Here is an 18,151-nt window from a genome sequence, read left to right on the forward strand (position 1 = left end):
GTGGTGGGTTGCCATTTTTTTTACTACTGGTTCAAGCGCGCTCACGTGCATGCGCAGAAGCGTCTGGGTGGGTGGGCAGAGCCTCCCACCACCGCTACTACTGGTTCACCCAGTCTGGGCCAAATCAGGAGCAACCCACCTGTAATTTCATTCCCATAATTCAGAATTTTCCATAACTCTCCAGGATTTTTATGATAGTGGATTTTTAAAGTGTCCGCTTAAAATGGTAAAAATGGTAGTAAAATTGGGTTTGGTCATGTGATGTCTTGCTTACTGACTTACATAATTTAACAACTGAAATTCTGGTTCAATTATGGTCATAACCTGAGGACCAGCTGTATGTCAAGGAAGGAAGGAAGGAAGGAAGGAAGGAAGGAAGGAAGGAAGGAAGGAAGGAAGGAAGGAAGGAAGAAGTCTTACAAAGGAGTTACCAGGGCATGTCTGAACCATGGGATGTAAGATTTGTGGATGAAGCCAGATGTTTGCTTAAAGAGTTTTAATTTGAGAAGATAAGCATTCCTTGACCTTTCAACTATTCCTCCATATCTGTTGTTGATCGACTACATCTTTGTTATAACTGATAAGGCATCGTAGATAGAATATATTGGATAGAGTTTCTGGGAAATAATGGAGTAGGTAGAATGTAAGTAAAATATAAGCAAATAAATTGAGGAAGATCTTATTTGTGGCTGGGGAAACAAAATTGCTTGCCCAGCACAATAAGCTGCAAAACAAATCTCTGAGAGATGCACAAAGCTCTTTTTTCCTCTCCATGTTAACGGAATAGAACCTGCAGTGTCTATTGGCATTTAAAATAAAACAAGAGGGAATTTTTGCCTTCAATAATTTATGAAATTCCAAAGAGCACTATGGGTTGGCCTCTGCCGGAAATGTTTTTTTTTAGGATTGCACAGATACTTCTGCCAATGCAGCAGAAGTCTATTTATGTATGGGGCTTTTATTCAAAGTGATATAAGTCCAATAAACTTAAACCTAAACCTAAAGGTAAAGGTTCCCCACGCACATGTGTGCTAGTTGTTCCCGACTCTAGGGGGGCGGTGCTCAACTCCATTTCAAAGCAGAAGAGCCAGCGCTGTCCGAAGATGTCTCTGTGGTCATGTGGCCGGCATGACTAAATGCCGAAGGCGCATAGAACGCTGTTACCTTCCCACCAAGGTGGTTCCTATTTTCTATTTGCATTTTTAGAAGTTTTCGAACTGCTAGATTGGCAGAAGCTGAGACAAGTAACGGGAGCTCCCTCCGTTACGCGGTGCTAGGTATTCGAACTGACGACCTTTCTGATCGACAAGCTCAGTGTCTTAGCCACTGAGCCACCGTGCCTGCTACTTTACAGGGATTTAAATAGATGGAAAATGTCTGTACAGTAGTTGCAGCATGGAACCTCCATGAACAGAGCAGTCTAAATATAAGAGACTCGGTGTAAAAGCGGGAAGATATTGTTGTTACTCTAGTTCTGTGCTTTGCCTGCTGTTACAACTGGGGTGTTTTAATCTTATTTAACAAGACAGTCCTTTTTACATTTTACCATCCAGATCAACAAATCGGCAAATAATACAAACTGTTACTGAGATTTTAAAATATCCGTACACCTTTGCTTTTGCCTGAGGATTCCTTCACTGCAACAATTAACTTTTTTTTCAATGTATTTTCGGTATATAGAATGTGTGAAATATTTTTCTTTAGGGGGGCAAAATCCAGACATCCACCAAGACACAATCTACCTGTTCTGTTTACTTGCAGCCATTACTGACTGGTTTCCTGCCACAATTTCCTGCTTAAGAATGTCACAAATGGCTGTTTTGACTTTGAAAAGAAGAGAAAAAAAAATACTTTGGGTTTTAGGACCGGATGGTGATGAGATAAGAGTGTGTAGGTCCTAACAAGCCGCTTATGCTTAAACCAGGTTCTTTAAAGTCTTTCGGTGGTTTAGGAGTTTGAGTCTGTCCACCATTTTCTCACTGAATAGTAAGACAATAAATAACAACAACAACAACATCTTCTTCTTCTTCCTCCTCCTCCTCCTCCTCCTCTTCTGCCTCCTTCTCCTCTTCCTCTCTTTCTCCTCCTCCTCCTCCTTCTTTTTCTTTTTCTTCTTCTCCACCTCCTCCTTCTCCTTCTTTTTCTTCCTCCTCCTCTTCCTCCCTTCTCCCGCTCACCTCTTCCTCCTCTTCCCCCTCTTCCTCCTCCAGTTTTGTCCCTTGGAACTCATCAAACAGAAGTATGAGGATATAGAAATAACTCTAACCTTACATTTTTACTCCATCCTTCCCAGAATTCTTAACCCTCAAAACTCCCATATGCATCTATCATTCAGCCTTCAAGGATCTGCAGGGACGGCAGCTTTCTGAGATATGGTGTTTGTTTGTTTTTTTAAAAAAAGGTAAATAATCCAAGAATATAGATAAAGCATACTTATTTTGCTACTGTCCTCTTTCTACCAGCTAATCTGTTTCTGAAGATTGTTAGTTAATTAGGTCATCTTCTGGGAACTTCACAATTGTATCATTTTTGTCCAAAGGAAACTAAGGAGAAGTGCCTTGCCAGGTATATATTTTCTTCTTTTTGTTAATCGTGATATTCACCTTTTTCTTTTAGACATCTTTAAACTACAGCACGTTGTGGTGGAACCAGCAACGCTCTCCAGATGCCCAATCCAGCTGCCCACCTGCCTTTCTACTTTGGCAGCATCTCCCGGGCGGATGCTGAGGACTACCTGAAACTGGCAGGGATGTCGGATGGGCTGTTCTTGCTGCGGCAATGCCTTCGCAATCTTGGCGGCTACGTCCTCTCTGTGGTGCACAAACTCCAGTTTTACCATTATCCTATCGAGCGTCAGATGAACGGGACTTTTGCCATCTCTGGAGGGAAAGCCCACTGTGGCCCCGAAGAACTCTGCGAATTTTATTCCAAGGATCCGGATGGGCTTTGCTGTCCTTTGCGGAAGCCTTGCAACCGTCCTGATAGCCTGGAGCCCCAGCCGGGGATTTTTGACAACATTCGGGAGAATATGGTCCGCGAATATGTCCGGCAAACGTGGAACTTGGAGGTATGAGCATCATTTTGATTTTATTTTTCATTAGACAATGTATTTCTTTTTGTATGTTACACAATTTCCCTTAGAGTTGGCTTACAAAATCAAACACTTGTTGACAAAAGTAAATTCCCAGTAATGTTATATTTTATGTTGCAGTATACACACATATACATACCCCCACGACACACACACACACATACACAGAGGGAGGGAGGGGGAGAGGGGGAGGGAGAGAGAGAGAGAGAGAGAGAGAGAGACAGACAGACAGACAGGCAGGCAGGCAGGCAGGCACCAATACACCACAGGGGCTATGCACATTTTGAAAATGATTTTGAAAGTCATACGAGCTCAATTTCTCTCTGCTACCTATAAAAGCCTCTATGTCTTTTTTCAGGTTTCTGAATTTGAAAAAAACAACATGGCTGTTTTAATGAACAGCAGCTGTGTTTGAGTATGAAGATCTAGTAATCAATTAAAATAGTGAAATAACTGTTATGAGCAGGGGTGAAATTGAGCAGGTTCTGACAGGTTCCGGAGAACCGGTAGCGGAAATTTTGAGTAGTTCAGAGAACCAGCAAATACCACTCTGGCTGGCCCCAGAGTGGGGTGGGAATGGGGATTTTGCAGTATCCTTCCCCTGCCACGCCCACAGAACCGGTAGTAAAAAAAAATGAATTTCACCATTGGTTATGAGCCATTTCAGGTAGTCAAAAAAATTAGGATGCTTCCTTCCAGTAAATCCTTCCAGAGGGGCAACATTTGCCAAGCCCAGCTGCAATGGTACAGGTAGTCCTTCACTTATGACTATTTATTCAGCAACTCTTCAAAATTATGAAAGCGCTGAAAGAAGTGACTTATGACTTCCCTTACGACTGTCACAATATCCCCGTGGTAACATGAATACAATCCATGTACTTGGAGGCGGGGTGAGGGGTAGGGCCAGGCGTGGGTTCCTGCCACTTCTAACCCCTTCTATAGAAGAAGTTCCACAAATCTATCATGCCATTTAGAAACAGCTTCAGCTCCCTCCCCCTGCCTGTCCGCACCATGCTTACCCCGCCTGCCGCTCACTGATTGGCTAGCTCACCAATTGCCCCGCCCGCCTCTAAGAGTCCTATCTAAACCTTAAAGTCTTAAAGCTGTCAAGTTTGAACATCCCTGGGGTTTTTTTCTAAAGCGTTAGGTTAACGCAAGTTACAAGCGTCTTGTAACTTGACAGCTTTAAGTCTTGCACACTTCAATGCCAGAGTTCCTGAGCCAACATGACTGGAGGAGGAATTCTGGAAGTTGAAGTCCACAAGTCTTAAAGCTATCAAGTTTGAACACCCCTGGGGTTTTTTTTCTAAAGGGTTAGGGGTGCAAGGGTCTTGTAACTTGACAGCTTTAAGACTTGTGTGCTTCAAAGCCCAGAGTTTCTGAGCCAACATTTTGGTTGCTAAGCAAGAGCGTTGTTAAATGAGGTTCACCACATTTTACAAGTTGGCCACGCCCACCCAGTCACATGACTGCCAAGCCATTCCCACTTGGTCATATGGCTGGCAAGCCACTCCCACCTGGTCACATGGCTGGCAAGCCACTCCCACAAAGCAGGCCACACCTACAGAAGAGGTTCTAAAAACCCACCACTGGGTGGAGCACAACGTAGAAAAATATTTCAGTACAAAACTAATTTACCCCAAACCCTAAATGTTGCAGTTTAAATTCTACAATTTAATTCAGTTGAATGCAAAAGAGAAAAGGATATTCTAAGAACTATACATTCCTCCAACTTTTTGAATTCAGATTGCTGAAAAAAACACGAGATTGAAATTTATCAATTTATCCAAATATACTTTAGGCTGAAAAAAAGCAAAGTTTCCATTCAGTTGTTACTTATCTCCCATGTTTTAATAATTTGCAAAAATGCAAAAGGTAATTTCTCTTCCACTCTTCTTTATTTTCATAGGGAGAAAATCTTGAAGTAGCAATCATAAGCCAAGCACCCCAAGTGGAGAAGCTCCTGGCTACCACAGCTCATGAAAAAATGCCTTGGTACCATGGGCCCATCTCCCGGGAGCAAGCTGAGAGCCGGCTCTACTCAGGAGCACAGCCTGATGGGAAATTCCTGTAAGCATTTAAGGATGCAGGGGGAAAAAAATCCCCTTTAGTTCCTGGAGAAATATTTTTCTCTCCACTACCTACAGTTTCATATTCATATTTAAGATCCATATTTGCACAGTTTGTACACAGTAGCTCAGGATGGCGTACAACATAAAAACACATATTACAAAAGTTAAAATAAAGATTAAATAAAATATCCAAGGCAATTTAAAGACAATTAACCAATGGAACAGCTTGCCTTCAGAAATAGCGGGCACTCCATCACTGTAGGTTTTTAAGAAGAGACTGGACAGTCACTTGTCTGAGATGGTGTATGATCTCTTGCTTGAGCAGGGGGCTGGACTAGAAGACCTCCAAGGTCCTTTCCAGCTCTATTCTATCCTATAATTTTACATTTTGGGAGTCTTGGCTATAGACAGTCCTTGACTTGAAGCCATTCTATTTATTGACCGTTCAGAATTACAACGGTGCTGAAAAAGTAGCTTATGACTGGTCCTCACACTTGCAACTGTCTCAGAACCCCCCCAAAGTCACCTGATCAAAATTTGGGTGCTTGGCAACTGTGGTATATATTTGCAATGGTTTCAGCATCCTGGGATCATGTGATCAGCATTTGCAACCTTCCCAGCCAGCTTCTGACAAGTGAAGTCAATGTGGGAAGGTGGATTCGTCGAACAACCACATGATTCATTTAACAACCATGCTGATTTGTTTAACATTCTGGGGTCATGGGATCACTTTTTGCCACCTTCTGACAAGGAATGTCAATGGGGAAGGCAGATTCACTTAACAACTATGATACTAACTTAATTGCAGTGATTCACTTAACAACAGTGGCCAGAACACTTATAAAATGGCAACATTCACTTAACAAGTGCCTTGCTTAACACCAGATGTTTTGGGCTCAATTCTGGTGTTAAGTTTACTTTACATGTATCAAACTACATGTAAAGTAATATACGAAATCTCAGGGCAGTAGAGCTCAACCAAAGCTTGCATTCTTTAGACCAAATTCAACCATGGATAATTATCTTGTATGTATATATGTATGTATGTATGTATGTATGTATGTATGTATGTATGTATACATATGCATATGCATGCATGCATGCATGCATGCATACATACATACATACATACATACATACATACATACATATATATATATATATATATATATATATATATATATATATGTTGTATTTGTGCTGATAAATAAATAAAGGGAGACTAGTATAGATCTATTTCAAGCTATTTAGCTCTCATCAGCTAGCCAAACCCTTACTGGGATTTGAACCTGGGCTATATTACATACTAGGCAGACATCTTAGCCATTAGGCCACAGGCTCTTATCCGTTATCAGCGAAGCCAGGGTGAAAGGTATGTATTAGATTTTTACAACCCCCGGTATGCCCAAATATGGGAGGAAGATCACTACTTCCATTCTCTGTCCTTCGGCTCGTCACAAGAGACCATCCAGGCAGAAACCCAATATTTTTACTGTTGCCTTTTTGTTACATTTTGTTGTATTTGTGCTGATAAATAAATAAAGGGAGACTAGTATAGATCTATTTCAAGCTATTTAGCTCTCATCAGCTAGCCATACCCTTACTGGGATTTGAACCTGGGCTATATTACACACTAGGCAGACATCTTAGCCATTAGGCCACAGGCTCTTATCCGTTATCAGCCAAAAAAATCTAATAGATACCTTTCACCCTGGCTTCGCTGATATATATATGGCTGTGTGTGTGTGTGTGTGTGTGTTTTCCAGAATAACTCTGGAATGTCTCGAGCAATTTCAAATGAACTTGATACACAGATGACTTACTCTCTGGAAAAAAATACTGTAGGGAGTAAGATGCCCTCAAACCTCTCAGTGTGTGTTCTGTTACGATACAGCCTGTTGTGCCTTAAAATGACTTCTACTGTACAGTGCAATGGAGTTGCCATGGTAACGGCTTCACAGTACTCCACAAGGGGGCTCCCTCTGGAAAGGTGGAAAAGCCAAATTAGAAATTACAATTTGTCTGGACATTTTCCCCCTATAAATAAATACCTAGGCAACGCTAGGTTATCAGCACTAGTAGGTGAAAACCACAGCAAAAGGCTTAAGTCAGTCATGTTTACACATTGTGAATTGGATGTTAATGAATAATAGATACCCATTAATTCTAATTCATGGGTTGCCTCATTGAATAGACCATTCTATTCTGTTCCATCAGCGATTAGACTCACCAAGGATTTATTTTGTCTTTGTTATAAATGATTGATTTTTATGTTTAATGTACACAAAACCCAAATAATATTTACTGTATAAACATTCATTAAAATTGGTGTAACTGCAGTCATTAAAATACTTTGGTTTGCAGGATATATTTGAATCAGTTGAGAAATGCCAAAATAATCTCTTAAAATTAGAATGTATTTCATAATCGTTTCTTAGCAATTAAAATCATTCCAATTAAAGATTTCAGTTGTTTAAAAGAAACTGAACTTTCTACTACAGAAAACCATGATGTTCCAGGATTTTGGAATATACTATCAGGCAATATCCAAGCCAGCTTTGTCATTAGCTTTTTCAAAATACCAGTTACCAGGATTTGTAATGAAAATATGTGCCTCTGTTTTTATATATACAATTACTATTTATACTATATTTATTTACACCACCGGGGAGTTGGTTTTCTAAAAATGGTCACGTCTTTCTAAAAACTGCTTTAGCAGCAGTTTCGCAATAGTTTTTCTAGCGATTCCAATAAATCTCATTCTGTCAACAGTCCGAAATATCTTGAGAGCATCGAGTTCCAAGGCATTTTGATAAAGTCAAATAACAGGCCTTGAGGCATTTCATGGGAAATTAAATTTGAACTGAGAAATCACCATATCTAAAATGGACTTGTTTATCTTTTTTTGATGGAGAATCTCTCAGTGCTTCCTAAGGAAGGGAGTGAAATTGATTAAGTTTGCATTTAAATGCAAATGTATCTAGCCCAGTGGTGGGTTCCTACAGTTCGGCCCGGTTCAGCCAAACCGATAGTGGCAGCGACCCAGGCCGGCCACGCCCACAAACCGGTTCTCCAGGTGGTGCCTATGGCGCCGCCATCTTGTTTTTTTGCTTCTGTAAATGGACAGAACATGAGCTGGACCGCACTCCTGATCTAGCTTTATATTTTCAAAGTGAAATATTCATTTTTTTGCCCTCCATTATAGCAATAGCAATAGTACCGTATTTTCACGACTATAAGCCGCACTGAAAATCCTAAAATTTGATCCAAAACCGGCAGTGCAGCTTATAACCCAGTGCGCTTTATATGTGGAAAAGATCTCCCAGCTGCTTTCGGGGCTTCCTGGAGCGCCAAGAAGATTCACGCTCTCCTCCGCTCCTCGCGACTGCAATAGATGTCCAGAAGCGGCTTTTGGGGCTAATGGGGATTGGATTTCCAGCTCGATAGCCCCTGCCGCTTCTGGACGTCTATTGCAGTTGTGAGGAGCCGAGGAGAGTGCGGAGAACAGCGCGAAGGTTCTTGGCGCTCCAGGAAGCCCCGAAAGCAGCTGGGAGAGGCGCACGGCTTGGTTTCTCCTCCCTGGACATCGCAGCAGCAGCCCCAAGCGCACCGATCTCTGTGTTTTTCGCATCGGGGCATGCTCTTGCAGCACACCCCGATGCGAAAAACACAGAGATCGGTGCGCTTGGGGCTGCTACTGCGACATCCAGGGAGGAGAAACCAAACCGCGCGCCTCCCCCAGCTGCTTTCGGGGCTTCCTGGAGCGCCAAGAACCTTCGCGCTGTTCTCCGCTCCTCACGACTGCAATAGATGTCCAGAAGTGGCTTTTGGGGCTAATGGGGATTGGATTTCCAGCTCGATAGCCCCTGCCGCTTCTGGACGTCTATTGCAGTTGTGAGGAGCCGAGGAGAGTGCGGAGAACAGCGCGAAGGTTCTTGGCGCTCCAGGAAGCCCCGAAAGCAGCTGGGGGAGGCGCACGGCTTGGTTTCTCCTCCCTGGACGTCGCAGCAGCAGCCCCAAGCGCACTGATCTCAGTGTTTTTCGCATCGGGGTGTGCTGCAAGAGCATGCCCCGATGCGAAAAACACAGAGATCGGTGCGCTTGGGGCTGCTGCTGCGACGTCCAGGGAGGAGAAACCAAGCCGTGCGCCTCCCCCAGCTGCTTTCGGGGCTTCCTGGAGCGCCAAGAACCTTCGTATTGTTCTCCGCACTCTCCTCGCGACTGCAACAGATGTCCAGAAGCGTTGGGAAACGTGCGGCTTATAACCCGGTGCGCTTTATATGTGGAAAAAGTTTGAAAAATTAACGTTAATTGATACTGCGGCTTATAATCCGGTGCGGCTTTTGGTCGTGAAAATACGGTACTTAGACTTATATACCCCTTTACAAAGCTTTACAGCCATATCTTATTGGTTTACAGAGTGAGCGTATTGCGCCCAACAATTTGGGGTCCTCACTTTACCCATCTTAGAAGGATGGAAGGCTGAGTCAACCTTCAGCCTGGTGAGATTTGAACTGCCAAATTGCAGGCAGCTGTCAAGCAGCAGAAGTAATCTGAAATACTGCACTGTAACCATTGTGCCACCACAGCTCTTTATGTTAAAATCTTATCTCCTGCAGCCCGACATTAAAATTTTATGTCTGAAATGTTTTTGCCTGCCGCAGACATAATTGATTGGTAGAATATTGTAATCTTGTTATGCATGGATATCAAATGTGGTGGCTTGGCTCAGTGTCTAAGCTTGTCGATCAGAAAGGTGGGCGGTTTGGCAGTTCGAATCCCTAGAGCCCCATAACGAAGTGAGCTTCCGTTACTTGTCCCAGCTTCTGCCAACCTAGCAGTTTGAAAGCATGTAAAAATGGTGGGAAGGTAACAGCGGTTCATGTGCTTTGGCGTTTAGTCAGGCCGGCCACATGACCACGGAGACATCTTTGGACAGCGCTGGCTTCGAAACAGAGATGAGCACTGCCCCCTAGAGTCAGGAATGACTAGCACATATGTGCGAAGGAAACCTTTACCTTTGGTAAAATTTCCTTGGTGCTCTCAGAACTTGGTTGTTTTCTTGCAACAGATGTTTCATTACTAAACTAGGAAATATTAGTGCTGTTGATGTTTATGACATTACCTAGTTTAACACGAAAAGAGTTGAAAAAAATGAAGTACAGGTACATTGACTTACAATAGTCCATTTAGTGACTTCTCCGTTTCCTACCAGGTTGAGACAAAAGAAAGAACAAGGAAGCTACGCCCTCTCCCTTGTATACGGAAAGACTGTTTATCACTATCGGATAGGACAAGGAAAATCAGGGAAATACTCTGTGGAAGAAGGAACCAAATTTGATACGCTGTGGCAGGTGAGGTTGCAGTGAAGACTGAGTGGTCTGCTTGCTTATATCCCACCTTTATTATGTTTATAAGTAACTCAAGGCAGTGAACATACCTTCCTCCTCCTATTTTCCCCTCTGACAATAATCCTATGAGTGGAATTGGGCTGAGAGAGAAAGACGGGTCCAAAGTCACTCAGCTGGCTTTCATGGTTAAGGTAGAACTAGAACTCACGGTCTAGTATATATGGGGGAGAGCAGAGGTGGGTTCCTACCAGTTCGCACCAGTTCGGTAGAACCGGTTTCATCAAATCTACCGAACCGGTTAGAAGAGGTTCTGTCAGTGGACTCAGAAAGCAGGCCACACCTACAGAAGAGGTTCCAAAAATTTTTGAAACCCATCATTCACACACAGACACACAGACACACAGACACACAGACTCACACAGAGAGAGAAAGAGAAAGAAAGGAAAAAAATAAAGAAAAAAGAAAGAAAAAGTGAGAGAGAGATGAAAGAAAAAAAGGAAAAAGGGACAGAGAGACAAAAGGAAGGAGAGAGAGAGAGAGAGAGAGAGAAAGAAAGAAAGAAAGAAAGAAAGAAAGAAAGAAAGAAAGAAAGAAAGAAAACACATAGCCGGCAAGCCACTCCCAGCAGATCACATGGCTGGCAAGCCACTCCCACAAAGGAGGCTTGAAAAAATTTTGAAACCCACCACTGGGGGAGAGGTATATGCATAATGGTTAACTTTGGAGAGCTGACTGCAATGAAATTTCATTTTAATATATGCTGCTTAGTGTATATTTAAATCGACAATAAAGTTTTTTCCTCTCCTCTTCCCTTCCTTTCCCTTTCCTTTCTCATCCCATCCCTTCTCTCTCCTCTTGATGTTCTTCTTCTTCAAAATTCTTTCACCAGCTGGTTGAGTACCTCAAACTCAAACCTGATGGCCTTATCTATTATCTGAAGGAAAGCACCCCAAATCCTGACATGCAATCAGGTAAGATTTTAACTTCTCTCCTATCCCCGAGAAAAGGATCGGTTATTTCCTTCCCTGGGTATATGTTTTAGTTATCATGAAATCTTTATTTTTTAAAAATTGTATTACGGTTTTTAAAAAAGATCTGCAGAAAAGGATGGTCTCAGGGCTTTTCTAAGCTAACACCCTCCAGATGTTATAGGTTTCAACTTTCAACTTTCCTACCCTAGCATAGCACAAGGGAAAAAGTCATATTGCCTAAGGGAATCTAGGAACTGATTGTTTACATGTCTGGAATCAGGGTGGGTTCCTGCTAGTTCTAACTTCTTATATAGAAGAGGTTCCACAAATCTACTGTGCCGTTTAGAACCAGTTCCAGCTCCCTCCCCCCGCCCGTCCGCACATCATCAAGATGAAGAGCGAGAGGAGGAATTCTGGGAGTTGAAGTCCACAAGTCTTAAAGCTGTCAAGTTTGAACACCCCTGGGGTTTTTTTTTCTAAAGGGTGAGGGGTGCAAGGGTCTTGTTCCAGCAGGCCTGGGGCTGCTGAGTTCCATCCCCCCTCGAACTAGAGTGCTTGTTGAGACCTTTTTAAAACCGTTTTCGTATTGTTGTTTGTCTTTGTTCTTTCCCTTTTGTATGATGTCCCTGCCCTCCAGGTTTGTTAGCCGCCCTGAGTCCCTCGGGAATAGGGCAGCATACAAGTTGAATAAACCTCTAACCTCTTGTAACTTGACAGCTTTAAGACTTACGTGCTTCAAATGCCAGAGTTTCTGTGCCAACATTTTGGTTGCTAAGCAAGAGCATTAAGTGAGTTTCACCACATTTTACAAGTTGGCCACACCCACCCAGTCACATGCCTGGCAAGCCACTCCCATCCGATCACATGGCTTGCAAGCCACTTCCACCCAGTCACATGGCTAGCAAGCTACTCCCACAAAGCAGGCCACACCTACAGAAGAGATTCTAAAAAAATTTGAAACCCACCACTGACTCCAATATACTGATGGATTTGGCATTTATTAGAGCAGGGGTCACCAACCTTTCAGACTTCAGGGACCACTAAATTCATAATTTTAAATCCCGCGGACCACTAATATGATTTTTTTAAGAAGATAAATAGTATTTAGTGCAATATAAAAATGCAAATAATTTTGCTGCGGACCACCAAAATTTTCTCACGAACCACTGGTTGGTGACCACTGAATTAGAGGGGTTTGGGATTTATTTGGGCAATTAAGTTGGTCGATCAGACCATAAGAATTGACTGGCATTAAGTGGTCCAGAATGGCAGTGGATTAGGAGATATTCTGCTCAAAATTGCATTATGGCAGTCTTCAAAATTAAAGTGTCGTGGCTGACTTGCTACACACTCCGTTTGCAATCAACAACAGAAACGGGGCGGGGGGGGCAGGTTTGGAATATAAGGGATGCTTGGGAGGGAATTGTGGAATGCAATAGAACAGAATAGAATAGAATAACAGAGTTGGAAGGGACCTTGGAGGTCTTCTAGTCCAATCTTCTGCTTAGGCAGGAAACCCTACACCACTTCCAAGATATCCGACTGTCGCCTGGCAATGTCCTGGTACCCGGTCAAATAATGGGGAAGTTCCAAGGCGCTCAGATTCTTTCCCAAAACAAATTGATTGTAATTGATTGGTGGACAATGAAGAGTGAGTGGCCCAGGGCAGAAAAGGAGATTTTACTTACGTTGCTTTGTGCACGAAAACTTCAGAACCGGCTTTGCTTCTTCTCTGTCTATATGGGATTATCAGCAAAGTTATATTCTCGGTAAAATAATGTCCCAGGAGTGTCTTTTGCTGCATATTTCTATCCCCATTTTTCAGGGCATTCAATTTTACAGATGTTTATATACACGACAGCGGTCAGTTATACAGGTGGTTCTTGGCTTACAGCCATTTGTTTAGTGACCGTTTGAAATTGGAATGGCACTGAAAAAAGTGACTTACAACAGTATGATGGTTGCAGTGTCTCAGGGTGATCACCGTTTATGTCTAACAAGCGAAATCAGTGGGGAAACAAATTCACTTAACAACCGTGTCATTAACTTAACAACTGCAGTGATTCACTTAATAACTGTGGAAAGGAAGGTCATACATTGGGGCAAAACTCACTTAACCATTCTCTTGCTTAGCAATGGAAATTTTGGGCTCAGCTGTGGTTGAGGACTACCTGTATGCCTTATTGGTCAGCCCATGTTATGCCTCTGCTTTGCAAACTGCACTGGTTGCCAATATCTTCCCAATTCAGTTCAATGGGGTAGTTGTAACTCTTCATGGCATGCGACCTACGTTATTTCTGGGATTGCCTCTCTGAATTATATCTACCCATCCAGTGGTTAACAACCGGTTTGTGATGGCCAGCCTGACCCTGGGTGAACCGGTTCTTAAATTACACACACACAAACACACACACACACACACACACACACACACACACAAACACTATCAACCTTGGCTCTGCGCTGCAATGGAAAAATGGGCAATGGAGCAGCTGGCATGAGGGAAGGAGGAGCAGGGAGAAAAAAGAGAGAAACCGACATTCTCCTTCCCTCGTGCTGGCTGCTCCATTGCCCGTTTCTCCATTGAAGCACAATGCCCACGATCTACTTTGATAGCAGGTGGGGTGGGTTGGGGTGGGGGTAATTTAACAACTGGTTTGCCTGAACTGGTGCAAACCGGCTGAATCCCACCACTGTACCCATCCCATCTAGTCCAGCAGAAGAGGCATGCTCTGGTCCTATCTATTAGGGAGTGTCATCTAGCAGGGTTCAGAAAGAGTGTCTTTTTTTGCGATGATGCCCACCCTTTGGAGATCCACTCACTCCACCCTGTGATCATATTGGTCCCCCTGACCCTGTCAACCTTTCACAGGGCCTTAAACTCATGGTTCTATCCTCAGGCCTGGGTGGTGAGGAAGTGTGACAGACCCTATACAACATTATCACTAATAAGTTTGTTTTCATCCCAGTTATAGTTTATATGTGTTGTCATTTTCTGTTTTTTTAAAAAATGTTTTATATTAGTTGCTCAGAGCCATGAACTTCTGAAGGGGAGCTATGCCAAATATAAGAATGAATTAATAAATATGCTGCTGACCTATAGGGGGCACTATATGATCAGTTTGGTTCTTGTTGGAATTCATTATGTATAGGCAGCCCTTATATGTCAGATATGTATGTATGTATGTATGTATGTGTGTGTATGTATGTATATGTATGTATATGTGTGTGTGTGTGTGTGTGTGTGTGTGTGTGTGTATGTGGGTTTCTGTCATGATGGACTCTTGTGACGAGCCGATTGACAGAGAATGGAAGCAGTTAGCTTCCTCCCATAATTGGGGCATACCAGGGGTTGTGACTTTAAATACATACCTTTCTCCCTGGCTCAGCTGATAACGGATCAGAGCCTGTGACTTAATGGCTAAGACGTCTGCCTAATATGTAATATAGCCCAGGTTCGAATCCCAGTAAGGGTATGGCTAGCTGATGAGAGCTAAATAGCTTGAAATAGATCTATACTAGTCTCCCTTTATTTATTTGTCAGCACAAATAAAAAAAACACACATACATACATACATACATACATACATACATATCTGACATAAGGGCTGCCTATATCTAATGAATTCCAACAAGAACCAAACTGATCATATAGTGCCCCCTAGTGGTCAGCAGCATATACTAACAATATATATATATATATATATATATATATATATATATATATATATATATATATATATATATATATATATATATATATATATATCACATTCATCGCTGGGTTGAGTTTCAGGACGTTACCCCCGGGGACGTGGACAAGGCCATGAGGGCTGTGAGTGCCTCCACCTGTGTACTGGACCCGTGTCCCTCCTGGCTGGTTGCTAACAGCAGGGAGGTGACACGGAGCTGGATCCAAGCAGTTATTACCGCCTCGCTTCGGGAGGGGCACTTCCCCGCCGCACTTAAAACGGCGGTGGTGAGACCCCTCCTGAAGAAACCATCTTTGGATCAGGCTGTACTTAACAACTACCGTCCAGTCTCCAACCTCCCCTTTATTGGGAAGGTTGTTGAGAAGGTGGTGGCCTACCAGCTTCAGCGGTCCTTGGAGGAAGCCGATTACCTGGACCCCTTCCAGTCCGGCTTCAGACCTGGCTACAGCACAGAAACCGCTTTGGTCGCATTGACCGATGATCTCTGGAGAGCCAGGGATGGAGGCCACGCCTCCATCTTGGTTCTTCTTGACCTCTCGGCGGCTTTCGATACCATCGACCATGGTATCCTTCTGCGACGACTGCGGGAGGTGGGGGTGGGAGGCACTGTTTTGCAGTGGTTCTCCTCCTACCTCTCGGACAGGTCGCAGTCGGTGTTGGTCGGGGGACAGAGATCGACCACGAGGCCCCTAACATATGGGGTGCCGCAGGGGTCGGTCCTGTCCCCCGTACTATTTAACATCTACATGAAACCGCTGGGCGAGATCATTCGGAGGCACGGGATAAGATACCATCAATATGTAGACGATACACAGCTGTATCTGTCCGCCCCGTGCCAACTCAATGAAGCGGTGGACGTGATGAACCAGGGACTTGAGGCCGTTAGAGACTGGATGCGGGCTAACAAGCTTGTACTCAACCCGGAAAAGACCGAGTGGCTGTTGTGTTTCCCTCCCAACAATTTGGCTAGCGTTCCACCACTCAGGCTGGGGGGCCAAATTTTACACCCCTCAGACAGGGTTCGCAACTTGGGAGTCCTCCTGGATCCACAGCTGACCTTTGATCACCACCTGTCGGCTGTGACCAGGGGGGCATTCGCCCAGGTTCGCCTGGTGCGCCAGTTGCGACCCTACCTGAATCTGGAGGCACTCACAACAGTCACTCGCGCCCTCGTGACCTCTAGGCTGGAATACTGCAACGTGCTCTACATGGGGCTGCCCTTGAAGAGCATCCGGCGACTTCAGCTAGTCCAGAATGCGGCCGCGAGAGTGATTGTGGGTGCACCTCGGTTCACCCACATAACACCTATCCTCCGCGAGCTGCGCTGGCTACCTGTTGATCTCCGTGTGCGCTTCAAGGTGCTTCTTACCACCTATAAAGCCCTCCATGGTACTTGGGAGACCGCCTCCTGCCGATCACCTCCTCGAGACCGATTAGATCTCATAGATTAGGCCTCCTCCGAGTGCCATCTGCCAGCCAGTGCCGGCTGGCTATTACGCGGAGGAGAGCCTTTTCAGTGGCAGCTCCGACCCTCTGGAACGATCTCCCTGTGGAGATTCGTACCCTCACCACCCTTCAGACCTTCCGCGCAGCCCTCAAGAACTGGCTATCCCACCAGGCCTGGGGGTAAAGATCTGATCCGCCCCCACCCGAATGTTGGATGAATGTTGTTTACTTTTTAATTATGTGTTATGTTATATGTTACTGTCTGTATCCCCCTCCCTATAAGTTGTTAGCCGCCCTGAGTCCCCTCAGGGAAAAGGGCGGCGTATAAATAAACTTATTCAATTCAATTCAATCCTTTTCTGATTTATAGCATCAGTGGGACACAGTCTATCAGTAAATATCAAAGGAGATTATTTCAGATTAATTGCTGCCCATGTTTCCCATAGATGTGATGGCCCTCCTATAATTGTCACCTTGCCCAGGGCATACAGGTAGTCCTCAACTTACGACCACAATCGATCTTAAAATTTCTCCTTTGACTTTCCCCTTTAACTTTGCTTGTCAGAAGGTCGCAAAAAGGGATCAAATGACCCTGGGACACTGCAACTGTCATAAGTACATGCCAGTTTCCAAGCATCTGAATTTTGATCATGTGATTACCGGGATGCTGCAATGGTTGTCGGTGTGAAAAACAGTCATAAGTCACTTTTCTCAGTTTCATTGCAACTTCAAACGGTCACTAAATGAATTGTTGTAAATGGAGGTCTGCCTGCATACACAAACAAATTTCACTATTGTTCTTTTCAGCAGCTGCAACTCCAGTGCCACCAGCGCACCCATCTACATTGGTAAGTGTGGTCTTCATTTGCTCAGTGAATGCTTTTATGGATCATTTCTCATCCATGTTGCCCGCAAAAGCATTTACGGCTATCATAAAACAACCTAAAAACAATCCTCTCCAAAGACAGAAATCAGGGGGACTAAGCAGTGAGGAAGAACAAACTAACAAGATGAAAGATGAAAGAATTATCATTATGGCAGAGAAGTCATAAAGTGGTTGACCCAGTGACAAGGGAGGATAGATAGATGATAGATAGATAGATAGATAGATAGATAGATAGATAGATAGATAGATAGATAGATAGATAGATAAATGGCTAAACTCAAAGGACTGCTTTATTGAGTACATCATTTTGGCACAATTGAAAAACAATTCACCTCTGACTATTTCCTGCGCTTACAGTATAGTTAAAGATTAGATGCCCACCTCCCTCCTTGTCACAGGTCACATTGTCCAATGACGTGTTCTGGTGTTTCCTTGGTAAACTCTTCCAGTCTCTGGCCAGCACCTCTTAGGATGACCTTGGTTCCCACAAGATAATATCCTCCCCTCAAAGTGTGTCAAGCTGAGAAACGGAGAAAATGCGAAAGGCCCAATCTGTTTAGAAGTTGACACAGGGTGGGGGGGGGAGTGAGTGAGCAAGATATTGTTAGTGGACTGCTATTC

At 43.8% G+C, this 18,151-nt stretch overlaps 1 protein-coding gene across 2 annotated transcripts in view; it reads left to right on the forward strand.

Annotated features, from left to right (window-relative positions):
- Window positions 1-18,151, forward strand: part of LOC116505159 (tyrosine-protein kinase ZAP-70) — a 70,418-nt gene that overhangs the window by 33,195 nt on the left and 19,072 nt on the right. For both annotated transcript variants that reach the window (XM_032212433.1, XM_032212463.1), the window contains exons 2-6: window positions 2,617-3,067; window positions 5,001-5,161; window positions 10,379-10,517; window positions 11,404-11,485; window positions 17,452-17,492. In XM_032212433.1, the coding sequence (XP_032068324.1) occupies window positions 2,666-3,067; window positions 5,001-5,161; window positions 10,379-10,517; window positions 11,404-11,485; window positions 17,452-17,492 (825 nt within the window). In that variant the 5' untranslated portion in view covers window positions 2,617-2,665. The remainder of the gene's footprint in view (window positions 1-2,616; window positions 3,068-5,000; window positions 5,162-10,378; window positions 10,518-11,403; window positions 11,486-17,451; window positions 17,493-18,151) is intronic.

This window comes from Thamnophis elegans, chromosome 1 (genome assembly GCF_009769535.1).
Source record: "Thamnophis elegans isolate rThaEle1 chromosome 1, rThaEle1.pri, whole genome shotgun sequence".
NCBI classification, from domain to species: Eukaryota; Metazoa; Chordata; class Lepidosauria; order Squamata; family Colubridae; genus Thamnophis; species Thamnophis elegans.